This window comes from Corvus hawaiiensis, chromosome 4, assembly GCF_020740725.1.
Source record: "Corvus hawaiiensis isolate bCorHaw1 chromosome 4, bCorHaw1.pri.cur, whole genome shotgun sequence".
NCBI classification, from domain to species: Eukaryota; Metazoa; Chordata; class Aves; order Passeriformes; family Corvidae; genus Corvus; species Corvus hawaiiensis.
The window spans coordinates 40,135,872-40,149,836 of NC_063216.1; the positions used below are offsets into that span (position 1 = coordinate 40,135,872).

General features: G+C 34.3%; 2 protein-coding genes across 3 annotated transcripts in view; both read right to left on the reverse strand.

Moving 5' to 3' along the window:
- The window catches only part of PTPRQ (protein tyrosine phosphatase receptor type Q), a 133,490-nt gene extending 126,301 nt beyond the window's left edge, over nucleotides 1-7,189 (reverse strand). Inside the window, exons 1-5 of the mRNA XM_048302757.1 lie at nucleotides 6,942-7,189; nucleotides 4,221-4,358; nucleotides 3,475-3,610; nucleotides 2,155-2,409; nucleotides 960-1,177 (exon numbers count right to left, since the gene is read on the reverse strand). Of these exons, the coding sequence (XP_048158714.1) occupies nucleotides 960-1,177; nucleotides 2,155-2,409; nucleotides 3,475-3,610; nucleotides 4,221-4,358; nucleotides 6,942-6,989 (795 nt within the window). The 5' untranslated portion in view covers nucleotides 6,990-7,189. The remainder of the gene's footprint in view (nucleotides 1-959; nucleotides 1,178-2,154; nucleotides 2,410-3,474; nucleotides 3,611-4,220; nucleotides 4,359-6,941) is intronic.
- Nucleotides 7,190-8,423: 1,234 nt separating this feature from the next.
- The window catches only part of OTOGL (otogelin like), a 94,850-nt gene continuing 89,308 nt past the window's right edge, over nucleotides 8,424-13,965 (reverse strand). For both annotated transcript variants that reach the window (XM_048302318.1, XM_048302319.1), the window contains one exon: nucleotides 8,424-13,549. In XM_048302318.1, the coding sequence (XP_048158275.1) occupies nucleotides 13,349-13,549 (201 nt within the window). In that variant the 3' untranslated portion in view covers nucleotides 8,424-13,348. The remainder of the gene's footprint in view (nucleotides 13,550-13,965) is intronic.

The window sequence follows — 13,965 nt, forward strand, 5'->3', positions numbered from 1 at the left end:
TAGACAGATTTGTGTTTCCTCAGCTTGCCTGTTATCTCACTCTGACTTGTTTGAGTAGCCCCAATATTTAACAGAGTCTACAAAAAGGAAATTTTCTGTCTCTATGACATGGGGTGTGACATTTACCACTCCTGCTTTTACACATAAAGTTTGCTTTGGTTTTGCTACTTTCACAGTAAAATAATTTTAAAATAATGTTTAAATAATTGTACCAATATTAAAACTAAATTTCAGAGTGCAGATTTTTTTTAAACCAAAAAAATACTGGCATTCTCCCAACCTTCTATACTTAGCACAAAGTAAGTTTTCATTAAACCAGATCACAGAAGCCTGTATCCCACATTTCTGGCACAGTGCCTCCATCTTTCCAAGAGCTTTCCCAACAGTTTAATTTATGTCTGTAGTTCTTCCCAAATCACACACCATACAACACTGAATCATTTTGTAACAGCAGATGTGGCATTAAGAACTTTCATATTCTGAATACGAGGAACAGGAAATATTTTACAATAAACACTTTGCTCCACCTGTACTGGACAAACATCACTAAGGTCAACACTCAATATTTCAGACCTGCAGCGAAACTGAGAAAGCCAAACCCAGACTTAGATATCCACAGTAACAAGTGTGTGTAGACTGAGATTTAAAATCTGGTAATGCAGCACCACCTACAGGCAAAGTAATATCCCCGGGAAATACACACAAAATTACAGGTTAAGGATACACTATGGGGTTTTTTTCCCCAGCTATGGCCTTCTAAGTATTTTCAGTATTTCTAAATAGGAAGAAACGATAGTTCTTCATCTAATTACTAGTAACTACATGAACAAATAACCAAGGTACTGTTTAGTAATTTTGTTTTGTTTTGTTTAGTAATATGTTCCAAAGGATTGGTTTCTCGATTTCAAAGTTCTCCTGCTTCCATATCTGTAATAACAAAGAAGATAGAATATACTGACCTTTAGGTCATTAAGACCTGTCCATAACATGATTATTCGATTAATTTTCTGGAGATATGACAACACAAATCCACGTTCTTCTTCACTCCCTATGTCAAGAAGATGTGCCCCTTGCGAAGAGGTTTCACAGATTCGTTGTGCCACCTTCCACGGCTTGCTCTCCTTACCTATTCGGTAGCAGCTGCTCTGGAATGCCACCCACCCTTGGGAACAGGTGCCTATAAGAGAGCAAGGACAGGATTTTAAAGATATGTTGTATTAGTCATGGTAGTGTTACTGATACCTTATAATTACACAGATATTTTGAGGACAATAGCATTTAATTAAGTCATGATTTTAACCCCCAAAGCATTCAGTAATTGTAAACCAACACTTCTTCAAAGTCATGTTTTAAAAAATCTGGTTGACTGAATTAAAAGCTACAACTGCAACCAAGTGAAGAAAAAAAAAAAAATCCACCAATCTTTGTCATACTGTAGAAAAGAAATTAATTTTTAAGTTTAGTTTCTGATGGTTCAATTTTTTTAATTATAAAAATGAATTCAACAAATCATTTGATTTTAATATCTGCTTGAGTTTAGGAAAATAATTACTTCCTTGAATTTGAGTGTATATAGTTCTTTCTTTTGTGTATCTAATTTTAAAGATTTTAAGTTTCATTATGAGAGTAGCACATTTAAAGGAATAAGGATACACAACCAAGCCGTAATATCCTCAGAACTCTGTCTCCTTCACAGCACTTCTAACAAAACAGTACAGCTAAGCTGGCCACTCAGCAATAAAAAACACATCATTTTGAATGCTGCAGAAAGTGTTCCAAATCCTTCCCAAACTCAGGATTTTCTTTGCCTTTTCATTGAAACTACATAGCAAATTCAACCCATACACTCCAATAATTACAAGGCTTAACTTCAACATTGGCTTGACTCTATTTTAGACTGCAAAAACATTGTTAGCTTAAAATATTTGCACATGCAAATTTGAATTCTTGCTTCTAAAATACTAAGAAGTATTAATTAGAAATAACCTTCCTATATCATTAACATTCAATTTATTTCCTCTTTCTAGAAAAAACATCCATATCTACTAAAATATGTAAAATGGAATTCAGGATTTTACAACTTACTCATAACTCTTCTGGAAAATATGCAGTACTAACTTGCATTTACTGTGACTACAAGAAACTAACATATACCTGTTTCAACTTGAATATCCAGTGATTGAGACACATTTACAAATGTAGGGTTTAATTGTTCAAATAGAAACTTAAAGGTATAAATGGTGGCAGGTGTCAAATTTTTCCATACAAAGAATCCACTGGGTCTTTTTATAATCTGAGAAGTACCATTCAGGAAAAGAGAAACTGAAAATTCTTTGATCATCATTCTCCAATTAAAAGACACTGTAGTAGCTGTCACAAATGTTTTGATGTCATTTTCTGAAATTCCACCTAGTACAGAAAGGAAAAATAAACGCTGTTTTTACCACAAAAGAATATTTAACTCAAAGTTTTATTTCATCAGTATTATTACTTTTTTCTTTTGAGAAGGGATGAGGGATAGACCAAATAGAGAAGGAAATGTAGCATCATTTAAGAAAGTAATGTTTTTCTTTATTTTCACAGTATGTTTGCTTATGTCTGAAGCAAGCAGAGATAAAAGTGCACAGTTTAAGAACTTTTTTAGCTGTAAAAGTACATATTTTGATAGAATATCAGTGAAGTAATAGATGTTAAGTGCAGTAATAAATTAGTAGCATAACCATTTCCTGTAGCTTGCTGAATGTTCTTTCAGCAGTCAATGGTTCCTGCAATCCTTTCAACTTACTACTTATTTTTCCCAGTTTTGTTGTCTGAATTCAGGTCCTAGTCTGGATCCCAAAGCTAGTATGAGCTTGCAATATGTACAAAGGTAATGCTATAAACTATTTTAATTGACAAAGTTAAGATTGGGAAGCCCCTTTAACCAGTGGGACTTGTGGTCCTGAACAGATTCACAGCTCTAAATGATGTTTTTGTAAGTTCAGTGGACAAAGTCATAAATTCTTATACCAAAAAACTGTCCCCAGTTAGTTACAATGTTAAGATCTTCAGGATACTCATTAACCCTTTTTAATGGGTGACTGTTACAAAGCTAAAGCAAAAATTTTAAATTTTTAAATTTGTATAAGACAAACAATCATGACCTCATGTTATTATGAAATTGCCAGACTTTAAGTAACTTTCTCCATGGTCCTCTTTTATAAATTTCTTCTCCGAGAATTACTTGTAGTATAAAAAAACCTGTAATATTAAAAAATCTCACAAACTTTTACATCAGTCCTGTATTTTAGAATTGTTACATCAACCAAACACATTATATAAAATTATTCCTTCAACACTTCATGGTTGAAAACATACATCAATGCAAAGTTCCTAAATATGTGAGTGACCTCAGGATTTGAACCTGTACTTTTTAATCTTCAGTATTAGACTGATTATAAAGATACCAAAATATTTCTGTGTTACTCAACTTACGTGTCTTAAATGATTTTACACTTAAGATTCGGCCATTTTTCAGGGATTCTATTGTAATATCATACTTCTTACTTTCCTCGAGCAGAACTGTAGTACTGACAGGTTTCCATTCAACTTTAGAAATGTTTCTTACATTCTGCAAGTTAGAAGAATTTCTGAATATAGTGAAAGTAATAAAAATACAGTTTATAAGTGATCCATGAAGCTTTTAGAAGGAGAGCTTATATTGCTGCATATCAAACTTGAGGCTACAGTTACACTGCAAAATACCTGATGCATTTAAAACAAAGTCTTTTAGAAATCACATTAACAACAAACACCTTCATATTAAAATCCCTATATTTTCTTTACATTCCAGAACATCCTGTGCTCAAAATAAGAACACTGCCCTCCCACAGAGATCTAGGGGTAGTGTCTGTGCCTCTCCTGGAGAAGTTAGACTCCTTCAAACCACAGCACCTTGAAGAACCTTAATTTTGAGCATATGACTATCCATCCTTATTCAACAGGATACTCAAGGGTCTTTTAAGTCCCATTAGCTTCAGTAGGACTCTGTATGAGTACACATAAATGACATGAATTTAAAAATCCAGTAAATTTTTTCCAAATTTTCTCTTTATTTGCTATTTTACTTTTTTTTTGAAGACAAAATCAGCAAACCAAACAAGCACACGCTGCTATTTGTTACTGGTTTCAACAGATTAAATAACATGGAACAACTTATTGCTTAGATTGATAAAATATACTTTTTGACTGAAAGCATCTGCTTGCTGGTACATCACAATATAATAGTCTGGATCCTCTCCTTTGGGCAGTTCAGTCCACTCCATCAGAGCTATTCTAGCAGGTTTTTTCTCTTGGTCGCAGTCCAGACACTGTGCGCCCTGTGACACAGACACACATGAATGCAGCTTAGTAGGAAATGCAGAAAACGTGCCTCTAACTAAATAATTAATCTCTGTCAATTTTAATTAACTTTACCTAGAGCTTGTCAGCTAGCAATAGTTTTTACATGGACCAGTACCCCCAGCTCTATTGTGTGCCTCCTAACTTTTTACAAGTTCTGCAAGTACAGGTTCTAGTTTTCTTTCTCTCTCTCTTATTCTCTGGTGGAATAATCATGTCAGCTGACCCAAATATGACAGAAACCTGTCATTCTTTTATATTAGAAACAATGTCAGAGATTTCACTTGCAATGTTCACACTGCAACCACAGTTACAGGCGGTCAGGAGCTGGAGGTCTCAGTCCTATTCTGATGTTACATGTTAAAAACTTTAGCGGCATCACTTTCAAAATTTTCAAATATTTCAGAATAATAAACAACCACTTTCAAGAGGTAAAGAAATAACTTATAAACACCTCCCTAGCAATCTAATTTACCCTGGCAATGCAAATTTCATCCAGCACTTCAGCTTCTTGCAGAAGTGAACTCATTCTAGACAAGTATCCTGCATTTTTGACACTACCTTTTTGATAATTTTACCTGCCTTCAAAGGACCTTGGCTTAACATTTCAGAGAAGCATGTTCCTTCTCTGAGTTTCATTTTGAACCAGAAACTTATGGGCTGCTTCAATCTAATTTAAGATAAACATCTAACTTTCAAAGAAATTGGTGCATGTGATGCCCATCCCTATCACAAAACATTTATAAAAGACTGCAGTTCTGTCTTCTGTGTTCCATTTTTGCTTTCTTAACGAATTGAGATGACAAGTAAATGCCATCTTTAGCAATGAACTTAAAATCTAGTTCAGAAAACTAAACCAAAATAAAAATCAAATACAACCCCCTAGGACACTAAAATAAAAGTTAGGAGTTTTATCATTGTATTACTTTGTGTTGTCCTGTAAAGCAATCAACCATGCACAAAAAATGCCCAAACCAAACCAAACCAACATCATAAAAAGCAAAAACACTCAGCTGTATAATTTTTTTAAGTACAACTTACTCTGGAATTCAGTTTGGCTTAACATAACTTCGTTTAACTAATGAATAGCTAACATAACTATAAATCTATCAATATCTCATTGTTCAGAGTTTAGATTATACATTGTGAAGTATAAAGTTTGTAAAGTTTATAAAGTCTTTAAACTCTATAAATCCTTTAAAAGGGGTATATACCACCTCTGGGATGAACTGACACAATGAACTTATAATACTGATGGCATACACAGAAGTGTTTAAGGAATATTTTTCCAGGAAAATTTGCAGATTTTTAATTCAGTATATTGGGTGTATAGCCAGCTTGCATTCCCTGAAAATACAATCTGTCTAGCCCAGACAATCCAAAGGGTAGGAAAATCTAATTTTAAAGATAAAAAATATATACTTGACAATAATTCAATTAACCATTTTTAATAATTTTCCAGCACCAGCAATTGTGTGCCATTTTACTATACATAAATACATCCTACTTAGACCTAAAAAACAAGAACTGCATTTTCAAGTGTACACAGAAATTTTTCCATACTTTTACCTAATGAGAGGGATTTAGAACGTTCCCTTTTTGTGCCAGCACCTTGCCATCACTTTTTAGGCCCTTATCTAAAGAATGCAGCAATTTAAAAAGTAAAGCCAAAATTATTACATTGACCAAAGAGACCTAAGGCTCAAATCTGTCTTCAGGCTAGCTACACAGGAGGCAGGAGACCTAAACAATAAACACTTATGTTGAGAAGCAGTCGATAGCAGAAGTCAATAAGACTCAAGTAGGGTTCTTAGTCTGGAAACGAGGCACTCAAGGGGAAATACAGCAGAGGTCTATAACATTTTAAGTAGCCAAAAGTGTGCAGAGATTGATTTTCATTTTTTCTTCAAGTACAAGCACTGTGATGGATGAAACACAGCTGGTATGCTCCAGATTTGAAGAGGGAAAAAAGGCAGTTCTTCACAAAGTAAGTAGTTGATGTGACAAAGCTAAAAATGAGTACTAAAAGTTTCAAGGGGTGCCAGAGGAGGCCCATTCATGTTCACAAAATTTCAAGTTCATAGAAGAGAACTACCGTGAAGCTCACAAATTGCAAAGTAAATACACACCCATCTCAAGAAGTTCTTAAGCTGCCAATGGTGGAAAACTGACATAGTATAGGTAATTTTCACATGCTATTCTTACAGTCATCCCCAAGGGTCTGCTTTTTGCCACTGTCAGAGGTATGACAATGAACTCATTAAAGCTTTTAATTCACACCATCCTGTCTAAAAGGTGACTTAAAGATGCTGGGATATCTTACTTCTTCTGGGAAACAACATTAAACCCAAAGCAGCAGGCAATAGATCATATTAAAAGATCTCAAAAGAGCTTCCAACTATTTAAATAGAAGGAAGACTGAGAGTGCTCAGTAGTGCTAAATGAGAGCTCCCTGTGACTGCTAGAATGGGAAAAAAACCCAGTCCAAATCAAAAATCATCAATTTTCAACATTCACTTTGTCTAGGTATCCACCCCCAAAAAACAGAGTATTTTTCTTACCTCAAATAAATATCTAAATAAAAGCAGAAGCAGAATTGGTTGATCCATAGAGAAAGAAATGTTATAGTCCCAGTACCTCTTAAGTGCTTATATCACCACAGCTTCAAAGCAAAATCATGTCAGAATATCCTAAGGAGGGAAAAACTAATACATTCATTTATACTTCACATGGATACAGAGGCAGCCAATTGTGCACCCGAGATGTGTGTCTTTGCTCTGGCCCTGCCTCTCCCCAAGCCTCGTATCAAGTTTCCTGAGATCCTTTAATTTCAGTGAACTGTGGATGTGCCTGTTGTGCACTAGTCGTATAAAAACCCCTCAGAGTAAAAAATGTTTTTTAGTTTTTATGTGATTACCAGATCAAAATTCATTGCAATCAGTGCTACTCCTTACTTATTTTGCTTCAGACTCTGGTTGTTTTCCACATTACACATTTCTATCCAGATGTTCCGTGGTCAGTGTACAAAATAAGCCTTTAAACACATTTCTGCAGAAGTACTAAGCACAGCTACAGAACCATTGGTATGTCCTGTGACCTTACAGAGGTCCCACACAAAGTCACCAGTATAAGCATTTATAAATAAAGAATAGACAAGAATTAATAGCAATAGATCATAACTGATCTATTTCTTAAGGGCTGCTGAACAAGAACTTGTCTCAGAAAAAATATGTTGTGTGACATCCATCTTTGGACAGATCTGAAGCAGCAATTTGAGTTGAACTTACCTCAATATATTTCCCAGTACTTTAACCATTCCCAATTAATCTTTTTAATAGAAAATTAGTTTCCCACTGTGTTCTTTTAAATTAAATCCGTTTAATAAGCTGATAAAATTTTTTACTGATTGTAGAATAAATAAAGATCAGTGCCATAGTATATGTGTACCATAAAAATGAGTAATAATATATAGTTTGCATTCTCTTAGGTGCTATCATCACATCATGCTTCTCTCTTGAGACAGTATCTTGTTTTTCAGTGGGTTGTTCCTAATTTTTATTAAAACCTGTATCCCATTGAACTGTGAATCGTGAAATAAGGAATAAATTTTTCAACTAAAGCTTTATTTAGAACTTGTACTAAACAAGAAAGGCTTACTCTCGCCAGAAATACAATATTTTGAAGCTTTTATGTTATCCATACTCGAAGACACACATAGTAAATCAAAAGCTGCTGCAGTGAAATCCCTCATCTCAAAACACTGAGTCAATCCCCCTGTCAGAGCAGCAGAGCACGGGGGTGTAATCACCTGAACGCCATTTCAGCTATTAATGACAAAAGTAAGCTACTGCCTATTCAGCTCTTTTGCAAAGCAGACATGCTCAATTTTTTTCCAGAGCAATTTGTAGTCATCAGGTACAAAGGGAGACTTTACTAACAAAGTGATTTTCAAGACACCAGCAGGAGCCCTCTCTGTGTTAATGCCAATAAATTACATGTGCATGGCACATTCCACCTTAATCAAAAGAACACTCCCCCAAAATATAACCACATTCCTTTTATTCAGCATTTCTAATGATTAAGTCTTAACATCATTCACTATTGGTTTTCTCCAGAATGTGACATCAGTACAGAAGCAGCTCTTCAAGCTCCCCCATACAAAAACTACTCATAAAACTAGAAAATACATGTATAAGATGTTTTTTCAGACCATCTCCTTGAAGCAAGATTCTTAAATCTCTGATCTTAGGGAATCAGTTAACAGTGATTTCAGTAGATATAGGACCACCTAATTGGTGCATATCTAGAATTATTTTTCCAAATAGACAAAAATTCCAGTAGTTAAGTGATCAGTATGTGGCTGCCAAGATCCAGTCGATGTATCTTACTTGCTAAAGTTCATTGTCTTTCAGTTCTGAATATATCTTTCCTCCCTAAACTGTGGCAACCTGTTAATGGATAGACAATTTTTTAAGTTTTCTTATTCTATAGGTGGCTTGCACATTCCACCTGGCATTTAAAGAAAGATTAGACAAAATTTAGTACACAGTGTTAGGCACACACTCTCTCCACCATAACCTTTTCTCAATAAAACCCTTTTTTTCTCTTGCATTGAAGTGCTGAAGTCTACCCCTCAAAAGAGTTTTTACTTACATGTTGTGAATGTTTTTTGAAAATGTATTTCCCAGAATAGTTGGGAGCGTGTAACTGTACAAATTTTCTGCTAATGTTCTGGCCTTCATGCTTTGTCCTCCATGGTGGTTATATTGCAATGGTTACGTGTGACAACTCATTTATGTTTTGTCCCCTGTACTAGAACACACGCCTATGAGATTTTTCCTTTGGACATACACCTGTACATGATTACAGTAGCAGCAGCATCTCATGGTAACATCTAGAAAAGGTATTGATGAGACAGAACTTAAAAAAATTAGTTCAAGTCAATGTTTGCCATTGTCACAGTATTCCTGAGTGTTATCTACATGTTTATTTGGCAGTAAGTTTTACACAAAGGTGAATCTCTGTAGTATTTGGAGATTGGATTTGTCCTTTAAATTCTTATAAAAGGTGAGATGGAAGAAAAAGAGATGGAAAGAATTACACAGAACTAATGCATAATAATAAAAGAAAATAATTATAAAAAAATTACAGGTGCTGTAAGATGAGTTTATCAGCAGTGCAGAAGATCAACAGAAAAAAAAAAAGTGTCAGTAAAATAGTGTGAAAGAGGGGGGAAAAGAGCCACATCTGAAACAGAATTTTGTCATTGCTGAAACACTCTGAACAGCAGAGTGACGATGTATAACCCCAGGCTGGGTTCTTATAAATGCCTCTGCCTCTCAGTATACTATGTGGCTTGTAACTGTGTTCAAACACCCACCTTCAGGCCTGATGCTACCCTGAAGTTTCACCAATACACAGGTGCATGTATTTGAGAAGACCTCTGACTGCAATGTAGAAATAAATCACGCAAATGAATTACATTTTACTTTTTATTTTTAGTATACAGCTTTGGCTAGCTAAAAATGGGAATGTTAGCTGCCTGTATAGCTATACTCAGATTTTATCGATGAAAACACACAGTAAGTGGCTTATACCTAATATTAAAAGCTGTGCTTCAAATTCTAATGTATATATTGGGGCTAGAGTTGGTCTTAACAAATTATCTGGTAAAAAGGCAATGGAATAATAAAAGTCAAATATAAATAACATGGCAAAGACTTACCATTTTTTAGAAGCATATTCAGGTACAATCTGATTCTGAGTACAGAGGTATTTTTATGTTAATCCCTAAAATATTTGCATAGTTTTATGGCTAATACTTTATGTTGAGCAATATCTTTTGGAAGCTTAGGTAGGAGAAGAGAACAGTGGAAATGTAGGAATGAAGGGCCACTGGAAGCAGTTAAAAATGGGAGAAATGACAAGGCATGGCAGGACTGCAGCACGAGGCATCCACACCATCGTGCACAGTTCCTCACATTTTTCAGTGACAGTGTGGGAGTTTCAGAAGCATGCCTTCCCAGCCTTTTTTTTAGGGGAGTAGACATTATTCTAGTCTTAGTTTCAAGAGGGTAGAAGGGAGGGAACTCTGTGGGTATTAAAGCTCTTTTAGTCAATAATAAACAGACTAATTAATTTTGGCATTTAACGAAATAAGGTTTGAGTTGGATCAGCTTTCCAAAGCAGCTCATAAGACAACTGTGCGGTCAGAGTTACACAAAATTTGAGGATAGGGATTGAGGCAGGAATGCAGAGTTGAAGACACATGAGAAAGCCAAGACAGAACCATAAACTGCATATACATTAATATTTAAGTCGCAGACAGAGGAAATGTGTGGAGTAGAACAGTGCTGCCACACTGCAGGTTCATTAAAACCTCTCTGGTGCAAGGCCTGCAAGGGCTAGTTCACATTGTATAAAACACATCACATTCTGCCAGTGTCACCTTCCTGGAGCTAAAAGGGCTGAGTGGCCTGTGCAGGAAATGGTTCATGGGTTTTAATAGATGTCTGCTTTCTGACAAGGCCAAAGCAGCCCGAGTTTGAAGTTTAATTGTAAAATGAAAGACAATCTTAGAGCCATCCAATCCAGCTCCACTGAAGATGTAAGGTTTTGCTGTAGGCTTCAGGAAGAATCCTGACACAGTTCCTTCTGATTGTTGCATTTAAAAAAGAAAGTTGTCTAAGTGGGACAAAAATAGTTTAATACCGTTTATCTTATTACAGGTTGTCATGAAGTTTTAAACATAACTTCTTTTACAATTTCCAGGTTTTCCCAAGGTTTTGCATTAGCATACATCTTAGTGGCAAAGCTTAATTAATTGCATCAACACTGATTTATTATCACTATGCACAATAAGTTTATTAAATTCTTTTCAATTACAAACACAGCTCTAAATTTTAGAAAAGCACAGGGCTTATAAAAGGCCACAGCTGTTCAATGAAAATGCTTGATGATTATATGGAAAAATGCTATATTTTGAGAGTTTCCTTTCTATCAAATGCTAAATTCATTAAGTAGATTTGGGCCAAAGTCTCTTAATGCAAATATAGGATACCAACCTCTATCTCAAAAAACAAAAGTACGTATTTTTCTTTTAGAAGTTGTCCTTTAATTTGCTGTACGAGTACATAAACATTACAGCTGTGACTGTGATTTATCTTCTATTTCTTGCCTGCATGAAGTTTCTGTACACAAATACTGACAGCAGTATCAGAGACTGTTTTGGTTCTAGGCCCTGGTATATAATACAACTTGAAATTTCTGCCTTACAAATCATAAAAACAGGCAGATGAAGCATTTGCTTTCTCGAAGTTTTATTTTGATCTCTAGTTGATCACTATTTCTTTATAATGGTTAAATATTTTGCTGATATTTTAAAATGATTCTTATTTAATTTTTAAACCAAGTCACTATTTTTAATGATATGGATGAGTAGATGAGTCTTGTTAGTAATGACAGATTTCTCTGTATAAGCTATTTTTCTTTATAAGCCATCAAACTGAATGTAGCAAACGATTTAAGATTTGTCACACAAAGAAGCAAAATAGCCTTGGATTTTAAGGCTATTTTGCTATATATTGCTCATATTTCATTGTAATAACCCTTGTGATAATCCAAGCTTTTTGTAATTAAATGATGACAGCTTGAAATTAAAACTGTTTTTCAGGTTTTCAAACTTTTAGAGAAGAATTTTAATTCTGAGTCAATTAAAAGGAAAATTGATAAGGAAAATACTGTCATAACTTAAATAATTTTCATTCAGTGACTTTATAAAGCAAAGTAATCTTCTAAAAACAAGCTTAATTTTGTATCCTTTATTTTTAAAAGCAGGTTATGTAGTATGTTTAATAAAAGGGAGATTATACTCACTTCAGGGTGTTGAATCATCTTGTTACATCTTGATTGAGCATGAATAACTCACCTAAGCCCCTCAAAACAGTTATTTTACTTGATTTTTTTTTCCTGGACTCAAAAATTATGATTCCTAAATTCAGTCAATAGTCTAAATATCCATATTAAAAAAAAATAAAACATACATTGAACACAAATCTTCAGACTGGAAAAAAAAGACAAAACCCATTATGAATATTCAAAATGTGCAGTATCCTGGGTTTTTAAAATAAATATATATACATATAATCTTATTCTATACCTAGCAGAGAGCCAATTTCTTTTCTGTGAAAAGTGAAAAAATGCATATAAAATGGAAACCTTCACAGCAGAAATGGCTTTCAGATATTTTTAAGGCACAAAAGCTATAACTCCTCAGCCTTTGCTGATTCATGCTTCATATTTATAATATACATAAAAATTAAATACATGTCTAAAGTTTCAAGGTATTATGGTTCTGCTATATACTCTGGAGATTTCCTACAAGTACTTACAGATAACAGTCATGTTGTTTCTCAGTGACTTACAGTGTAAGCAGAATCCATCACTGCCAACAGCTTAACAGACAAAAGATAGATTTTTGAGCAAGATGAAAAATGTTACAGTTGAACCCACTGTTTTTTAAACAAATTAATTCAGTCATTCCCAAATCCTAATATGCTTCTTTCCCATTTAAACATGGGAGTGGTGACAGTTTTCAACTGGAGACCTCTAAGTAAATGAACCACTAAGAAATTCTCAACTTTGATAGGTAGCCACAATCCAAACCTTTAAAACACTGGAAATACAGATATTAACCAGCTTTTTTCACCACCTCAACAGAAAACCACTGAGTAGAAGTAAATGATGGATAAATTACACCTTGTTCAAAAGGATTTATGTTTTTCTTTCTGTACTTGCCAATATTTTCAAAGGTAATTTGAAGAACAACAAACATCATCTTTGCTAAATTTGGGGAAAGTGACATTATAAAGCATAACTGATGCCTTTTTTATTTCCCTACAGAATTCTATAGCCATCCATGATCAAAAAACTGTGTCTGGTGAAAGCTAAATCATGTCCACAGCAATGTTCAGTTCCACTGGCATGAGCAGTCTATAGGCTCTTGAATGACGTACGTAATTTCAGTGCCATTTCCTGAGCAGCGCAATGGCACAGTCAGGACTCGTGTTCCCACTTCTCGACAACATTTACAGAATCTTAGATGGCTATCAATATTGACATTGAAAATTGTTGCAGATGGGCATTTTCCATCACAAGAAGCCACGTTTATCTAAGAGTAAAATAAAAGAAAATAAGAATAAGAATAAAAATTCAATATCTCAATTTTTTAAATAATAAGATTACATTTCAAACTTCTTTGTGATTAAAACCCATTTTTACATTCGAAAAGGACTTTGGTCTTAAAAATTATTTTATCTTCTAAAATTCATTCATTCTAAGCTTAGCCACATTTAAAATAATTTTTTTTTAATTAAACTTTTCTTGATTGTTTAATCACATGTTTTGTTTCAACCTTATGCTATGGATACCAAAACTGAATCCCCAGTTTACAAATTAATAACTTTGAAACAGCACAGTTGAATCTGTGTCCTTTTCATGTTCAGTGATAAAAAGTTAAATTCTTCTATGTAAAATGAAGGGAAGTTTATCTTTCTCCTTGAAGGTTCAAGAGGAAAAGCATATCAG